Source organism: Dipodomys spectabilis, unplaced genomic scaffold (assembly GCF_019054845.1).
Source record: "Dipodomys spectabilis isolate Male_0828 unplaced genomic scaffold, ASM1905484v1 ptg000609l, whole genome shotgun sequence".
NCBI lineage: Eukaryota > Metazoa > Chordata > Mammalia > Rodentia > Heteromyidae > Dipodomys > Dipodomys spectabilis.
The window spans coordinates 1,035,626-1,053,948 of NW_024871286.1; the positions used below are offsets into that span (position 1 = coordinate 1,035,626).

The 18,323-nt window shown below is 53.9% G+C and overlaps 1 protein-coding gene across 3 annotated transcripts; it reads right to left on the minus strand.

Annotated features, from left to right (window-relative positions):
• Window positions 1-52: 52 nt before the first annotated feature.
• On the minus strand, window positions 53-17,957 carry LOC122100903 (zinc finger protein 20-like). 3 transcript variants are annotated; one of them, XM_042671304.1, is made up of 4 exons: window positions 17,884-17,957; window positions 3,554-3,680; window positions 3,276-3,333; window positions 53-1,943 (listed from the first exon to the last, which is right to left on the minus strand). In XM_042671304.1, exons 1-4 carry the CDS (start codon window positions 17,911-17,913, stop codon window positions 794-796), a joined length of 1,365 nt encoding a protein of 454 aa, XP_042527238.1. In that variant the 5' UTR covers window positions 17,914-17,957; the 3' UTR covers window positions 53-793. The 3 variants fall into 3 exon arrangements, with proteins under 3 accessions (XP_042527238.1, XP_042527239.1, XP_042527240.1); XM_042671305.1 differs by lacking the exon at window positions 17,884-17,957 and adding an exon at window positions 8,241-8,767; XM_042671306.1 differs by lacking the exon at window positions 17,884-17,957 and adding an exon at window positions 4,543-5,067.
• Between the last annotated feature and the right edge of the window lie 366 nt (window positions 17,958-18,323).

Below are 18,323 nucleotides of genomic sequence, written 5' to 3' on the forward strand. Positions count from 1 at the left end.
TCATGAAATTAACCACAAAGTATAATGAAGGACCCAGGCTTACATTTTGTTTGCAAGTTTATTAAGACCTCAGGGGAAAAACAGATCCTTTATTTCTTTACTTTCAAGAGGCCAAGATACTTTTGATAGAGAGCAAGTGCTCAGAAAAACAGGTCTTTGTTTAATGCTTCCCCTCATTGCTTACATCCTTAGGGTGTCTCTGCAGGTGCGTTTATGGTGTATAGGGGAAGAGGGGTAACAGAAGACCTTCTCATAGTGCTTACATCGATATGGTTTCTTGTGAATTCTTGCATGTGTTTGGAAGAGAATGCAAAGGTTTTCTCATTGTTTACGTGAGAAGGGCTTCTCTCTAGCGTGAGTTTTCCACGGAAGGACATCAGATTGACGAAGTGGCCCTCTCCACGAGTTCATGGATTCACAGGGCACTGAGTCGCGTGAATGCTTGTCCACATTGCTTAGAGGCATGGAACTTCTCTTTAATATGAGCTAATCCATGCATCTGAAGAAAACTAGTGACTGGAGGCATTCACACATGGACAATACAAAGACAGTTTCTATCTGATGTGTACTCTTCCATGGTTTCCAAGGACAACAGACCGAGTGAATGCTTTCCCACATTGCTCACATCCACGGGGTCTGTCTCCGGCGTAGATTCTTTCATGGATCTGAATGGCACTGGACCAAGAAAACACTTTCTCATGTTCTCCTTTCATCCATACAGTGTGGGTTCTTTCATGGGTTCAAAACACACAAGAATTCCTGACTACTACCCAAATCGCACACACACATAGGGTCACTGTGCAGTGTGAGTTCTTTCATGTCTTCGAAGGGAGCTAGAGAAAGTGAAGGCTTTCTCACAGCGCTTACACGCATAGGGCCTCTCTTTTGTGTGTATTCTCTCATGCTCTTGAAGGTAGTAAGGAGAAGAGAAGGATTTCTCACAGCGCTTGCACCGAGAGACTCTCTCTTCACTGTGAGTCCTCTTGTGTTGCTGAAGGCCACTGACAAAGGCGAAGGCTCTCTCGCATTGCCCACACACGTAAGGCTTCCCTTGGATGTGAGTTCCTTTATGACTTCGCAAGCTTGCCGAAGTAGCGAACGTCTTCCCACACTGCTTACATGTATAAGGGGGCTCTTTGGTGTGAATTTTTTTATGCTTTCGAAGGGAATTGGGAAAAGTGAAGACTTTCTCACATTGCTTACATGCATAGGGCTTCTCGCCTGTGTGGAGTCTTCTGTGCTGCTGAAGGTAAGAGAGGGAACAGAAGGCTTTCCCACACTGCTCACACCTAAAAGGATTCTCTCCACTGTGAGTTCTTTCATGTCCTCGAAGGGAAACGAGAAAGGCAAAGGCTCTCTCACACTGCTTGCACACATAAGGTTTCTCTCCAGTGTGAGTTCTTGTATGGCCTTGCAGGTTTCCGTAAGTAGTGAAGGTCCTGCCACACTGCTTGCACACATAAGGTTTCTCTCCAGTGTGAGTTCTTTCATGAATCCGAAGGGCATTGGAACAAGGGAATGCTTTGCCACATTGCTCACATCTGTAGGATTTCACACCGGTGTGAAATGTTTGATGATACAGAAGGCCACTAGAGGAGGCATAAGCTTTACTACATTGCTCACATCGATAGGGCTTCTTGATGATGCGATTTCTTTCTGTGATTTCACGGCCCTGCAACTTCCTGGAGGGATTGCGACATCCCTTAGACTTAGGACACAAATCTCCATCTTTTGGGTTCTCAGAGGCTTTGTGTCCAGTGTGAACTTGGCAGGGATCATTTGTGGGTGAACGTCTTTGCATGCTTTCTTCAAAGGCATGCTTATTAGATGATGTTATTCCAGGAAGAAGGCTCCTGTTCACAGAACAATCAGAGACCTGCTGGAAGGATTCTCCACAAGGAATATCTCCTGTCTCTTCACAAAGTTTCTCTACCTTGGCAGTTCTGGAAAGAATTTAAAAAAAGATTACCACAATGTTATTGATGATTTACTAATTGTCCCTTCGAATCCCCTCCAGGATATATCAAGAGAACAAACAAAAAGTTGTGCAGCATGCAGAACCTGAAAATACACACAGCTTGAAGACAGGTTATTTCGACCAACAGTGTTCATTTTTTTTCTTCTTCCTTTTCTGATGCTCAGGGGCTGGATGCTGTTCCTTAACTTTGTTTTGCTCAAATTCCACCCTGTACACTTAAGCCTTTTTGGTGATTAAATGGAGATAAGACTCTCCGGGATTTCCTCTGTGATCCTTAGATCACAGCCCCCAGAGTAGCTGGACTAGTGGCATAAGCTCCTGGTGCACAGGTGAACAACTCAAATACAGTTACTAGGAATTTATAGTAGATGCTGGGGATTGATGCCATAGGAGATTAAGTATAGAGGAATAGCTCCTAGTCCATATACAGCCTTCATTGACCTTTCCTAAATGCCTGATAACAAATGCTTGACAATGTCTGGTAACATTTGATTACCCATTGAAAAGGGCATCTTGTTCAAGATGCACTGTATACATAATCTGCATTGTTGAACGGCAACTCCTTTGTACAACTACTTGAAGATATAAGTGTATCTGGAGGGCTGGGAAGGTGGCTCAGTGGTAGAGTGCTCACCTTGCATGCCTGAGGCCCTGGGTTTGATTCCTCAGCAACACATAAGCAAAAAGAAAAAAGCCGGAAGTGGCGCTGTGGCTCAAGTGGTAGCGCGCTAGCCTTGAGCTGAAGAGCTGAGGGACAGCGCCCAGGCCCAGAGTTCAGGCCTCACGACCGGACACACACACACACACACACACACACAAAGTGTATTTGGAAAATGAATAAAAGGATGGCGGCTAGTGGCTCAAAATTGTCATCCTAGCAACTCAGATGCTGAGTCTTGAGGATAGCAGTTCCAAGCCAGCACAAATAGCAAAGTACAAGTCCCTTATCTCCAATAACCATGAAAAAGCTGGACGTAGAGCTGAGGCTTAAATGACAGCATGCTAGCTTTGTGTACAAAAGATGAACAGTGCCCAACTCCCAAGCTCCAGGACACAAAAAGGAAAAAGGAAAAATTGGGGCATCTTGTGCCATAATACTGCTATATAAGTTCACAATTTGGGTAGTATTTCAGATTTTAATTTTTCTAAGTTGGATGCTCAACTTGTATTGTTTCAAAGGAATTCCTGGATTAATTCTATTTGTAGCAGACAGTTTGTACTGTTTACTTCATTCGGAAATTTACTATTACTCCATGGTATCTGATGTACATTTCATTTTGTTGTTGGTCTAAGTTACCTTACAATTCTCTTGCGATTTCTGTAGCCACCTTCAGTACTTTCTTCTTCTTTTATTTCTAAAATACAGATATAGAGAAATCATTGATCCCTTCCACATTTCAGGGGGGGAAAAAACACAAAAAACCAAACTAGATTCCTTTGTAGTGCAATGAGATCATGCCACATGTTTACAACTACCCTATCTATGCCTTTGCCATATTCCACTCATGCAAAAGCACAGGTAAGCAAGAAAGCAGTTCTCAGAATAAATGAGGAAATAAATGATGCCATGTTTACCTATAGAGGCCAAGTTCCTGTACATTTCTGAAGTCACATTTCCATAGAGTTTCCTTTGGGAAGCGTCCAACAGAGCCCACTCTTCCATGGTGAAGTTTAGGGCCACATCTTTAATGGTTACTGGCTCCTAAAACATCCCAGATACATTAATAAGAGGAAAAGTCACCGTACTTGAGACAGAGATGTAGATCAGGAGAGAGTCACATGATGGTGAGTCCCACAAACATTCACTCCGTGCCAGTCATCATACGCCTATCCTTCCACAGGCTCAGGCTCTAAAATAGCCAATCTGACGCTGCTTTGGAAATGTTTTGGGGCTTTGTTTTGTTGCTAGTCCTGGGGCTTGAATTCAGGACCTGGGCACTGTCCTTGAGCTTTTACTGGCACTCTACCACTTGAGCCACAGTGCCACTTCTGGCTTATTGGTAGTTAATTAGAAATAAACATCTCACAGCCTTTCCTGCCCAGGCTGGCTTTAAACTGTCATCCTTAGATCTCAGACTCCTGAGTAGCTAAGACAGCAACTGGGAGCAACTGGTCTGGGCACTTTTTTGGGGGTGGGGGGAGGTCCGGTCGTGGGGCCTGAACTCTGGGCCTGGGCGCTGTCCCTCAGCTCTTCAGCTCAAGGCTAGAGCTCTACCACCTGAGCCACAGCACCACTTCCAGCTTTTTTTTCTGCTTATGTGGTGCTGAGGAATCGAACCTAGGGCCTCATACCTTATGCAAGGCAATTGCTCTACCACTGAGCCACCTTCCCAGCCCTGGTCTGGGTACTTTTAAACTAAGCTTCTGAAGCTAAATGTTTACCTGGGAAATATGAGACTTTGGGAAACATTCTGAGATCATGTCACAATATCAGCTTCCTATGCCTTTTGTCAGTATTTCCAGTCCCTCAATGGACAAAATCTGTAAGTTTGGTCATTTGATCACTTCATAGGGGTTGTGTAGGAACACTGTATTCATGATTTCTTATATTGGTGTAGAATTACCTGAGTATATCACCAGCTTCATCTTCAAAGTGTGACAAGTATCCTATGCTTGAAATAGGCCATCACTGGCTCTCTCTGATGCGGTTTTATTGATTTATTCAGCTCTTGTATTCTACTTGACACAATGGAACCCTTAATAAATTAGTCTTTTGAATTCTTTGACCTTTCACACACTTCAATATTTCTTGATTATTGAAAAATTATGTTTTGGGGAAACTCGTATTGCCTACATGTTTGATGTTTGTAGTCTGTGAAATACCAATGCACTAGGATTCCATTCCACCCCCGTATGATCGGCTAGCATTGAGAACTGAAACAAAAGCAAATGCTGGCAGGGACACGGTGGGGAAAAGGAGCCCTATTACGTGTTGGTGAGGATGTAAACTAACCCAACCATTCTAAACAGATTGGAGATTCCAAAAAAAAAATTAAGCATCGAAGTCCCCTGATCCAGCCATAGCACTCTTGGGCATCCACCCAGCGCATTACAACCAACAGGACATCCATTGCTGCATTATTCACAATAATGCGAAGTTATGCAAACAGCCCAGATGCCATGTAACAAATGAGTGAATCAATGTGGGCCAAAGCCAGGCACCAGTGGCTCACGCCTGTCATCCTGGCTACTCAGGAGGCTGAGATCTGAGGATCACGGTTCAAAACCAGCCCAGGCAGGAAAGGCTGTGAGACTCTTATCTCGAATAATCCACCAGAAAACCAGAAGTGGCGCTGTGGCTCAAGAGGTAGAGCGCTAGCCTTGAGCTGAAGAGCTGAGGGACAGCACCCGGGCCCAGAGTTCAAGCCCCACCACCGACAAAAATAAATTTAAAAATATATAATCTAGAACATTCTGAAGACGGCAAAAGCTGTGTCAGGGAAGACAACAGCCCCCTACCTCCTGATAAACACAAACTGTCAGAACGTGGCCCCCAGGAGTCCGGCATTGGGGGACGCGGGCGAGTTCCGGGGTTCCCTGGCAGCTGCACGGAGCGGCCCCGGCTGAGGGGGCAGGCCGTGGACGGTGACCCCGGAAGTCTTCCCGCAAACCTGGCCTCGCTGAGGACAGTGGGCCCCGCTGCGCCCGCCCGCACCCCAAGAAACACCCGAGGTCTCCTCAGGGCCGACCCGCCGGCGCAGAGGCCGCGGGGCGCAGGGGCTGCGGGGGGCGCAGGGGCCGCGGGGGGGGGGGGGCGCAGGGGTTGCGGGGGGGGCGCAGGGGTTGCGGGGGGGGCGCAGGGGCCGCAGGGGCCGCGGGGGGGGGCGCAGGGGTTGCGGGGGGGGGCGCAGGGGTTGCGGTGGGGGGGCGCAGGGGCCGCGGGGCGCAGGGGCTGCGGGGGGCGCAGGGGCTGCGGGAGGGGGCGCAGGGGTTGCGGGGGGGGGTGCAGGGGTTGCGGGGGGGGGGGGGCGCAGGGGCCGCGGGGGGCGCAGGGCCCGCGGGGGGCGCAGGGGCCGCGGGGGGGGGCGCAGGGGCCGCGGGGGGGGGGGACGCAGGGGCCGCGGGGGGGGGACGCAGGGGCCGCGGGGGGGGGCGCAGGGGCCGCGGGGGGGGGCGCAGGGGTCGCAGGGGTCGTGGGGGGGGCGCAGGAGCTGCGGGGCGCAGGGGTTGCGGGGGGGGCGCAGGGGCCGCGGGGGGGGGCGCAGGGGTTGCGGGGGGGGGCGCAGGGGCCGCGGGGCGCAGGGGCCGCGGGGGGGGGGGGGCGCAGGGGCCGTGGGGCGCAGGGGCCGCGGGCCGCAGGGGCCGCATGGGGGGGCGCAGGGGCCGCGGGGGGGGGACGCAGGGGCCGCGGGGGGGGGCGCAGGGGCCGCGGGGGGGGACGCAGGGGCCGCGGGGCGCAGGGGCCGCGGGCTGCCCGGCCAGGCCGGCCCGGGCTGCGGACTCCAGGCCTCACCCGCAGGACGCGGACGCGGGCGGCAAGGACAGAGCAGCGCCCACCGCGTCCAGGCCGCAGGCTCCAGAGACGCCCCGCACTCACCATCTCCGCGCCGGACCGGACTCGTGGTTCCCACCGCGCCACCCCCACAGCCCCCTTCCCGCTCTTTCCACGGCAAACACTGGGCCAGCAGGGCGGCGGCCGGGAGGGACCCGCCCGGGAGGGACCCGCCCACCGCTCGACTCCCCGCGCGCGCGGGAACAGCCGATGGGCGGGCCGGATGGATTGACAGCAATGTGACCCTGCACCTGATTGGTTGGATGGAGAGCCTGCAACAGAGTCTGCGGGGGGGGGGGGGGGGGGGGCAGATTCTCCAGCTTCCTTTTCCTGGAGAGTCCGAAGTTTTTTTTTTTCTCCCTACTTTAACTCTACACTGAAATTATTCCTTGTCAAAAAGTTAGGGCCAAGGGCTGGGAAGGTGGCTCAGTGGCAGAGCGCTTGCCTTGCATGCCTGAGGCCCTGGGTTCCATTCCTCAGCACCACGTAAGCAAAAAGAAAAAAGCGTGAAGTGGTGCTGTGGCTCAGGTGGTAGAGCGCTCGCCTTGAGCTGAAGAGCTGAGGGACAGCGCCCAGGCCCAGAGTTCAAGCCCAAGGGCCACTGAATCTGTTGTTTTCTGAACAGTCTTGTCTCCCAGTTTGGGGAGGATTAAGCAGCATTGCCAGGTCCACTGAGTGAGAAGCTGGACCGGCAGGAACATTTCCTGTGTTTTTAACGTCAGAAAGGATCTGCTCTAGAGAGTTGCACAGTATGAAGAAATAATGAAAAAAGAAAAGAAAAATAGTCCCAACCCCACCACCGGGGAGAGGGAGGCCAAGACTGGGCGGCTACGCCGAGGAGCGCTTTCTCCCTGGGCCGGAACCGGAGCTGAGAAGGGCGGGCCCTGGACTCGGCTCAGCGCGCATCCTTCAGCCAGGTACTGGACACCCTTGCTATCAATCACACCTCGGAGGTGGGGCTTCGCATCATCACCCAATCAGAGGCTGGCCCTCGCCTGCAGGCACTGTCCAATCACGAGGCGAGCCCGGGGAGATCGCTTTGGTAGCTTTGTGACGTCAGCTGTGCCCCGCCGTATTCCCACGTTCTAGGACGCGGGAGAGCGCTGCGACGTGAGCAGCGAGCGGCCCACCCGCAGCCGGTCCGCACCGGGAGCCGGGCGGGGGGCGCGGGGCGCGGGCGCCGGAAGCTGCTCCCTCCCGGCCTGGCAGCGGGGCCGCCCTCGGGGGAGGCCGTACCGTGTGTGGCGCTGTGGAAAGCGCCGATCCCCCGGTACGTGGAAGGAATCGCGAGCCGGCGCCGAGATCTGAAGACCGCGGTTCAAAGCCAGCCCGGGCAGGAAAGGCCGCGAGACTCTGATCTGCGGGAGTGCGGGAGTGGCGCCGGCTCAGGTGGAAGGCGCGCAGGAGCTGAGGGATCCGAGGGGCGGCGCCCCACCACCGACCAAACCTCACGCGTGGGAGCCCTGTGGGAGGCCTGCATTTGCTCCGGTAAACTCCGTCTCCGTGAGCCCTGCGCCCGTCAGCAGCGTGGGACGCCCGGAAAACCCCCGAAGATGGCTAGGAACGTGTTCCGTGCGGGGAAGCCTGAGCAGCTCTGACCACAGGTTACCCGGCGGGGGGGGGCTCACGGGAGCCGCCCCGCACCCCAGTGGGTGACAGGGCGGGAAGACACCCCCGTCCGGCGGGGAAGCGCTTGATGTCCCCACGCCCCTCACAGAACCCACACTGGAGAGACACCCTCTGCGTGGGGGGCTTGTGGGAAGGATTTACCTGGTTCAGGTAATCTTCAGAAAGCTGACACCGGAGAGAACCCGTCTCTAGGCAGTGCCAGAAGCCGTCTGTGGCTTCAGTCGTCTTCAGCTCTGGAAAGATCTCACATTCAAGAAGCCATGGATTGCCCGCGATCCCCCGGGATCCTAACGTGAGAAGCCTTGACTTCCAGCGGCCGTTGACGTGCGCGCAGCGCCCGCAGCGCTGAGAGCAGGTGGAGAGTCATTTCTCCTGTGCCCGTCTAAGACACGAAGGAACCCAGCGCAGGCCATCCCTGAGCCGAGGGCGGCTGCTTGCTGCGGAAACCCGGCAACGCGAGCACGCTCGCCACAGAGAAGCCGCTCTGGTTCCCTCATGGAATGAGGGTGAACCATGTCTTGGTTCTCTAGCACCGAGGAGTTGTATTGCTTTGTTTGCAGGCATTATTTCCTTTGTTGAAACTGGCAGATATAAAAATTTAAAAAGCCTTGTCCATAAAGACCAACCGCTGGATTGCCTTGCCCACATTCCTCCAGCCTGTGCCAACAGCAGGCCCCTCCTGTTTATAGTAGGAGGCCTGATCCCAGGAGCCCTCCTTGATCGAGGTCACGGGTTATCCCCGAGGAACAGAGGCTGGGATTCCCTGAGCACACCGGGATGCAGACTCCAAGAAGAAGAGCAGTGGAGCACAGGCGGGCAGGAAGAAGCAGGTGCCCTCTCTGGAAAGCCAGCGGCAGCGACTGCTTGCCTGCCCCTGCCCCTGCCCCTTGGCCTGAGCCTTGTCTCCACCCTGAGAGAAGCTTGAGTCCTATTCAAGTCAGAGAGAGGCAGCTTTGTCCATCACTCAGGGCCCGGGACGCTCTACCACTTGAGCCACAGTGCCACTTCTGGATTTCTTTTTCTGGTCGTGGGGCTTGAACTCTGGGCCTGGAGGCTGTCCCTCAGCTCTTCAGCTCAAGGCTGGTACTCTACCACTTTGATCCGTAGCGCCACTTCCGGTGTTCTGGTGGTTAACTGGAGAGAAAAGTCTCATGGACTTTCCTGCCCAGGCTGGCTTTGAACCATGATGCTCAGATCTCAGCGTCCTGAGTAGCTAGGATGACAGGCGTGAGCCACCGCCCGGCATATTTTGTCTGTTAAGCCAGCATGCCCGTGCCCTCTTTTATACCCAGATGAGCAGTGATGTGAACAGACAGTGGTGATGTGTCAATAGTCAGGGACCTGTGGGCTGGCGAGGCAGGAGGGAGGAGCGCAGCACCACCAATGAGAGCTCACAGGCACTTCCACCTCATCTGAAGCTTTTGCAGTCACAGCCACATGCAGAAAGCACAGCCACACAAGACATCCTCTCCAGACCAGCGGACATCCTTCCAGGAACAAAACTGACCAAGGCTGAGTTGAACCTCAGGAAAACAGAGTTCACACAAGCTCCCAATCTAGTCATGGTTCACCCACCAACACAGAGGGATGACATGAGAGAAACCCATTCTGACAAGGGAAATTCCTCACCCAAAAATGTTGTGCCCAGAAGACAACGGGTCAGATGCCCCCAAATAGTGGACGACACCCTTGTTGAGGGACGTGGGGCAGATTTCACATGAGAGAGAACACGCAAGGAAAGAAGTATGTTTTTGTGCTCTCATAATCTCAATGATTTTTTTTAATGGTTCTGGTCATGGCTCAAACTTTGAGGTTTGGCACTTTTGTGTGATTTTTTTTCCCCCTCTAGACTAGTAGTGTGTGACTTGAGCCACAGCCAGATTTCTGGCTTTTTGGTGGTCAGTTGGATATACAAATCTCATGGTCTTTGTGACCCTTGCTGGCTTCTAACCCTGATCATCAGCTGTCAGCCCCCTGCGTAGGTAGGGTGACAGATGTCACTGGTGCCTTCCTAGGATCTGTTTTGGAAGTCAGCTTCTCCCACATTGAAGAGGAGATGAGAGTGATAATCAATTGATGTGAACAGGATTGAATCATATATATCTGTGAGGATGTGAAGATGAAACATACCAGTAAATGCTCAACCATAAAAAGTGAATTGTAATTAGAAGCAACCACATTCACCTGAGCACAGTGTAGCTGCTCAGAACCTCTCCAGAACTGTGCAAATTGACCTAGAGGGGAGAAATCTGTCATCACCAATACAGGTACAATTCTATGGTGACAGTGTATGCGAAGCTTTGACAGTGATCCCACTAGAAATCTGAAAATGTGCAGAGTGGAGCACATGACCGTGCTGTCCTCGGGACTGTCCCGTGGTATACACGATTCGGTCACTGCTGGAGGAGCCTCGTATGTCATCTTTCTGATCTCAGTGTACACAGCTCTGTGAAGGGATCTGGAGTTTGTTTTGTTTTTGGTCAGTTGTGGGGCTTGAATTCTGGGCCTGGGTGCTGTCCCTCAGCTCTTCAGTTCAAGGCCAACGCTCTATCACTTGAGCCACAGTGCTACTTCCAGTTTTCTGGTGGTTAACTGGAGGTAAGAGTTTCACAGATGTTCCTGCCCAGGCTGGCTTTGAACTGCAATCCTCAGCTCTAAGCCTGAGTAGCTAGTATGACAGGCGTGAGCCACCAGTGCCCGACTCTTCCAAACTTTCTAATAAAGGTGCAATCTACTTTATTCTTTTTGAAAAATGATAAGAGCAAAATTGTATGAGATAGCTCATGTGAATCTGCTGGGATTGTGCAAAATACTATCATGCACATTGAGTAATGCTCACCATGCGCAAACCAGAGCTCATCCAGAGCTATTCCCAATATGGCCTTTGAAATGCATCTCATTGCTGAGAGACCCCGGGAGCCTGAGAAAGGTGGATAATGTAGAGAAACCTTTCAAGCAAATTCCAGACTGTAAGGTGAAGAAAATTCCTCCTGGGGGAAAACTGGGAAGCCGCACGGGCAGCTGGGCCCTCGCTACACACTCATTCCCAAGTGTGCGGAGCGGCACACCAGCCTTCCGATGTGGCGACAGACAGTGTAGTGAGGCATGAAGAAACACACTCGCGAACCCCTCCGTGTGGGAGCCCTGGAACACTGTTCTCCTACAGGAAGGCTCCACCTGCCCGAACCCTAAAACCCCACATCCAGAAGAGAATCAGTGTTCCTGTGAGCACTGTGGGTGAGCCTTCACACACATGAAGAAAGTCACGGAGGATGAGACCCATTGCCCATGCACGCCATGGGAAAGCCTTCTTGTGTCCGGCCACCTTCACCCACGTGAAAACAACCCACAGAGCACAAAAACCCTGTGGATGGAAGCAACAGGGGAAAGCCTTTCCTTGAATACCCTTCCAAGACATCAGCCATCGCACACACATGTTTTCCCAATCTGTCACCTTCGCAAGCAGGAAAGAACTCACACTAGAAAGAGTTAGCTTAGAATGCCCTGGGGGAAAGCCTGCTCTTGTTTCTGTATTTGCACAGACACGAAAGAACTCACTGGAAAGGGCAACTTGGTGTGGAATGTGGCTCATACTCTGCAATCCTAGCTACCCTGCGGGCTGGGATCTAAGGGCTGTGGTGTGAGGCATCTGGGGCTGGAAAATGCACCACAGTGCTCCCTCACCTATGGCAGGAGTAACGTTCCAGAGACCCCTGTGAGGGGTGGAAACCCGCCAAGTAGCAGTGTTATATTTGCTTTACTTATATATGTTTAAGGCTTTATAAACCCTTCCCACCCTCCTCTAAACCTTTCCCACTCTCTTATTAATGTTTCCCACGCTCTTATAAACACTTCATATGCTCTTAAACACTTTTTTTTGGGGGGGGGGTCCAGTTGTGGGGCCTGAACACTGGGCCTGGGCACTGTCCCTCAGCTCATTGGCCCAAGGCTAGTGCTCTACCACTTGAGCCACAGCGCCACTTCCAGCTTTTTTCTTTTTTGCTTATGTGGTGCTGAGGAATCGAACCCAGGGCCTCGTGCATGCAAGGCAAGCGCTCTACCACTGAGCCACCTTCCCAGCCTCCAGAGACTCTTTTTTTTTTTTTTTTTTTTTTTGGGTCTGGTCATGGGCCCTGAACTCTGGGCCTGGGCGCTGTCCCTCAGCTCTTCAGCTCAAGGCTAGCGCTCTACCACTTGAGCCACAGCGCCACTTCCAGCTTTTTTCTTTTTTGCTTATGTGGTACTGAGGAATCGAACCCAGGGCCTCAAGCATGCAAGGCAAGCGCTCTACCACTGAGCAACCTTCCCAGCCCCCCCCCCTTTTTTTTTGTCAGGCGTGGGGCTTGAACTCTGAGTCTGGGCACTATCCCTGCACTCTTCAGCTCTACCACTTGAACCATAGCGCCACTTTGGTTTTCTAGTGGTTTATTGGAGATAAGAGTCTCATGGACTTTGTGTCCGGGCTGGCTTTGAACCGTGATCCTCAGATCTGTCTCCTGAGTAGCTAGGATTACAGACGTGAGCCACCAATGCCATTCTTAAACCTATGTAATTGTAACAACATATAAAATCCCCACCAGTGAGGTATACTACAAAGTGAAGGATGAAGATCACGAATTACATACCTGTGCAACGCTGATGGCGATGAACGTGCTGCAGAAGAGATGAATGAATGCACAGCCAAGCAGAGCACTGCCGCTCTTCCACAGGCTCCACTGCATCAGGCAGTGCAGTACTCACTCTGGGCCATACCTTCTACTTCCACTCAAGGTGTAGCTGTAAATGATCCCTTTGAGTGATGAACACAGTTACGGGGAGCTGCTGGTGATGCTTTTTCTTCCGAGTGAGGAGGTTTTGATAAACCGACACGCCACTCAATTGTATTTGCAAAGTGCAACAAGCAAAGCATCTGAGGGTCCCGTTCTTCAGCCGCTCACTGAAGTTCTTTGGCCATTCTGACCTTGGCTGTGAGACGATCGAGTGCTAGGCCGGCCTCCTCCTCTTTGGCCATTCTGACCTTGGCTGGGAGACGATCGAGTGCTAGGCCGGCCTCCTCCTCTTTGGCCATTCTGACCTTGGCTGGGAGACGATCGAGTGCTAGGCCAGCCTCCTCCTCTTTGGCCATTCTGACCTTGGCTGGGAGACGATCGAGTGCTAGGCCAGCCTCCTCCTCTTTGGCCATTCTGACCTTGGCTGGGAGACGATCGAGTGCTAGGCCAGCCTCCTCCTCTTTGGCCATTCTGACCTTGGCTGGGAGACGATCGAGTGCTAGGCCAGCCTCCTCCTCTGCTCCACCTCTCCTTCATGCGGTTGCTCATCCTTGAGTGCACTGGCTGACTCCTCCATCTCTGACAGTGGTTGTGGGTGGGCCTTGATCAGGTCACTGAAACGGCCTCTGCCCAGTCATCCTGCCGGCCTCACGGCCTGAGCTGCGCAGAGTGTGGACTGTGTCAGGAGCGAATCCTGGGTGGCTGTGGACCAATTCTGGCCACATGCTTTCCCAGCTGGCATCTGCTGTGGCAGCCTTCATCTCCTCGATGGTCTGAATATTCACAAGACCCGACTCAACACTGTCAGCACACTTCTGGTGAGATGTTTTCATCCAAGGCCATAGCTTCAACCAGGTTTTACAGGGTGTTTCAACACATGTGAACAGCAGGCTGGAAATGTGGCTTAGTGGTAGAGCGCTTGCCTAGCATGCATGAGGCCCTGGGTTCAATTTCTCAGTACCACAGACACAGAAAAAGCCAGAAGTGGCTCAACTCAAAGAGTGCTAGCCTTGAGCAAAAGCAGCTCAGGGACAGCGCCCAGCCTGAGTTCAAGCCCAAGGACTGGGGGGGGAAAAAAAAGCATGAATAATGCCTTGATCCAGGGGCTGAAGGAGCAAGAACTCTTATCTGGCCACAGCAACAGTATGGCCTCCAGCTTTGAACTCTGAACTTGAGGTTTCTCTCTGCCAGATACAGGGTAACCTCGGGATGAAGCACTGGCAGAACCGATCAGCTGTGAGGAGTTTCATGATCACGGCTGTGGGGTTGTGCGTCCAGTGCACAGGAAACGCAGTCCTTTTCTTTCCCTTAGGACCCTTGGGATTCTTGGTTGTTTTTTGTTTTGTTTTTTACTTATAAAGCCCACAGCATTCCCTCATACAATCAGAACTGCTCAATCATTTGGGGCCTTAAAACCAGGGGCTTTGGCTTTATCCTTCATAATAAAAGTATGAGACGGCATTCATTTCCAAAATAAGCCTGTCTCACCGATGTTAAAAGCGTGTTCAGGCTTATGGCTCTCTTCCCCAATAATGGATTTGAACGTGTCGTTCACGAACCCCTCCACTCCAGCTTTATCCACAGAGGCAGCTTCTCCACGCAGAAACGCTTTTGAGTCCCAACTGTCTGCAATTTGTAGCCCCAGCCCCAGCCGGCACTGAGCGCGGTTGGTCTGGTGGGAGAAGCACTCGCCCATCCTGCTTCTGCATCTTCGTCCTCAATCATCCTCATCTTCATCTTCATCTCTTCATCCGTGTTTTCCGCAAAACTTTCATAAAGCTTCTTGGCCTTCGTCGGACGGTGCTGGTATCCAGGGAGACCTTCTCCTGCAGTCATTTATTCACAGGCCCAATGCAGGCTCTGTCTCCACAGGGGCCTTACTGCGGGAAGCGACCGCCCTCTTCGCAGTCTTGTTAAAAGTCATCGCTGCCGCTCTCGTCTTTCTTTATGTAGTGAACAGCAGATTTGTTGATTCCCTCCTGGCAGCCTACAGCCTCCCCTTAGCAGGTGGAGAAGTTCCACCTTTGCTTTGGAGGTGAGCGTCTTCCTCTGGTGCTTGGGATCCCTGCCAGAAGCCTTAGAAGGCTCAGAACTTTGGGTGGCATTGTAGGGTTGAAATAAACTCAAACTTTCCCAAAAATTTCACAGAAACACAACACTGCACGGCAACACCATGCACAGCGATCAGACGTCGATGTGAACAAGGAGAGATGCTGAACAAACAGGCACAGTGCCTGAGGGCACACAGACTGCCGCTATTGCCCCTGAGCCAATGAGCACCAAGGATACAGAACACAGTGCTGGGATTGGTCGCCTTCCATTCCATCAGCCAATGGTGTGGCGTGTACAATCTCACATTGGCAAACCTGGGCAAGCAGTAGTGGCATACTGCATTTCTATTGTGTTCAGTACAGCATCCATATGCTGGCGAACTACACACTATTTTATTTTGATATTCTTTTAATATGTTTGAATTAACATTTTAGCATTTTTACATTGATTGAAGTTTTTAGAGAAAAATAATTAAAATCCCAAAATATAGTAAAAACTCTGATACAGAATTTTTTTTTTTTTTTTTTTTTGGTTGTGGGGCTTGAACTCAGGGTCTGAGCTCTGTCCCTGAGTTTTAAGCAAGTGCTCTACACCTTTGAGCCTCAGCTCCACTTCTGGTTCTCTGGGGGTTCATTGGGAGGTACCAGTCTCATGGACTTTCCTGCCTGGGCTGGCTTTGAACTGCATTCCTCAGATCCCATCCTCCTGAGTAGCTGAGATTACAGGAGTGAACCACTGGCTCCTGGCTAAGATAGACAGACAGATAGATATACATTATTGGGCCTTAATCTCTAGGCCTTGTGCTCTTGCTTGCTCTTTTCATCCAATGATGGTGGTTGAGACACACGTCCATTTCCACCTTTTGCTAGATAATGGATGAGCAGAGTTTTAAGAACTATTCTGCTCTGGCCTGCTTTGGACCACAATCCTCACATCTGGGCCTTCTGATAAGCTAGGATTACAGGCATCAGCCACCACCCCCTAGCTGCATCAGAAGTGTACTGGGTCTTACCATGCACCTGTACAGATGCCTTTGTTTTTCTCTTGGCTCACTGTATTCACTGAGGAGTGTCAAGCCTTCTCACGTGCCGTCCTTGCTATGAGCATGAGGACACCTCCGTTCCTGACTCGGCATTGATGTTTATCTTTGTAACACTCAGCTTTGGCTGCGGTGCATTGTCTCCTTTCTGCCACAGTTGTGGTTGTTTTTCAAGGGTACCGGTCTTAGGTAACCAGCAGAAACCCATGGAACCATTTGCTGAAAATGTACTGCATTTTACTCATTGTCATCCTCTTTCGTTTGATCGTATCCACACTCGTTCCCCGTGTATACAACTGCCACTAATATGAGCTGCCCTGTGTCCCTCACCACCCTGGAGTCACAGATCCTGAAAGTGGAGAGAAGGATCTGACTCAAGTCTAACCCCCTGACACACAACCTCAATCCTGGTCCTCGCAGATCTGCAGGGAATCAATAGGCCCTGCAGGCTCTGAAAGGGAAGGCCTCGATCAGCAGACCCGAACCTGCCACCTGCTCTGTGTTTGGCATGGCTTCTTTTTGTGAGACTGTCCTGGCCTAGAAACCCTCACATTATTGAAAATCTTAGCCCAATGAAGCACCAGAGAGAGAGCGAGGGAGGGAGAGAGAGAGCGAGGGAGGGAGGCAGAGAGTGAGGGAGGGAGAGAGAGCGAGGGGGGAGAGAGCGAGGGAGGGAGGGAGAGAGAGGGAGGGAGAGAGAGAGCAAGGGAGGGAGAGCGAGGGAGGGAGAGCGAGGGAGGGAGGGAGGGAGGGAGAGCGAGGGAGGGAGAGCGAGGGAGGGAGGGAGGGAGGGAGAGCGAGGGAGGGAGAGCGAGAGCGAGGGAGGGAGAGAGAGCGAGGGGGGAGAGAGCGAGGGAGGGAGGGAGAGAGAGGGAGGGAGAGAGAGAGCAAGGGAGGGAGAGCGAGGGAGGGAGAGCGAGGGAGAGCGAGGGAGGGAGAGCGAGGGAGGGAGAGCGAGGGAGGGAGGGAGGGAGGGAGGGAGGGAGGGAGAGCGAGGGAGGGAGAGCGAGGGAGGGAGGGAGGGAGGGAGAGCGAGGGAGGGAGAGCGAGAGCGAGGGAGGGAGAGCGAGGGAGGGAGAGTGAGAGCGAGGGAGGGAGGGAGGGAGCGAGGGAGGGAGGGAGAGCGAGGGAGGGAGAGTGAGGGAGGGGGAGAGAGAGCGAGGGAGGGAGAGAGCGAGGGAGGGGGAGAGCGAGGGAGGGAGAGAGCGAGGGAGGGAGGGAGAGCGAGGGAGGGAGGGAGAGCGGGGGAGGGAGAGAGTGAGGGAGGGAGGGAGAGAGCGAGGGAGGGAGGGAGAGCGAGGGAGGGAGGGAGAGCGAGGGAGGGAGAGAGCGAGGGAGGGAGAGAGAGCGAGGGAGGGAGAGCGAGAGCGAGGGAGGGAGGGAGAGCGAGAGCGAGGGAGGGAGAGCGAGGGAGGGAGAGAGCGAGGGAGGGAGGGAGAGCGAGGGAGGGAGGGAGAGCGAGGGAGGGAGGGAGAGCGAGGGAGGGAGGGAGAGCGGGGGAGGGAGAGAGTGAGGGAGGGAGAGAGCAAAGGAGGGAAGGTGAGGGAGGGAGGGAGGGATGGGGAGGGAAGGGAGGGAGGGAGGGAGGGAGGGAGAGAGGGAGGGAGGGAGAGCGAGGGCGGAAGGGAGGGAGGGAGGGAGAGGGAGGGCGGGAGGGAGGGAGGGAGGGAGGGAGGGAGGGATCGGGGTGGGGTGGGGAGGGGCGGGCTCAGGGCAGCGCCCGGCCCGGAGTGCCAGCCCCAGGACTGGTAGGAACAGCACTGCGTCCATGCAGGCCACCTCGAGACTCGAACCCTGGGCCGCCGCGCCCGCCGAGAGCTAGCCGGACCTCCGGGAACCCGCGAAGGCCGCCGAGGGCCCACGCCGCGCGCGCTGCCTCCCGCCGCGCGGTCCCCCGAGCCTCCCGCCTGGCTCAGGACTTTACCTGCCCAGGCCGCGGGTGCCACAGAGCCATCGCGGGACGCGGCGCCTGAAGGACGCCCGGCGGACGGAGGTTGTGCCCGGAGCGAGGCTTTCTGTCCGCAGTCGGCCGCCGTAGGGACGGATTCGCTCACTTCCGTGGGGGCGGGCAGGAGGGGGGGGGGTTCTACCACCAGCCAATCAGACACCAGGGTTTGCGCCCGTCTGTCCAATCAGGAGCGGGCTCGGGGGGCGGGGCCGAGCCTCACTGGGAGCACTTCCTTTCCGGCGCCGCCTTTCTTACGTCACAGGCCCGCCGGGCCCTCGGTCTCCTTGGCGACCGGTGACGACCGGCCGCGGGCGCGCCCGACGGGGCCGCGACGCGCCTGACGGGGCCGCGACGCGCCTGACGGGGCCGCGACGCTCCTGACGGGGCCGCGCCTGACGGGCCCGCGACGCGCCTGA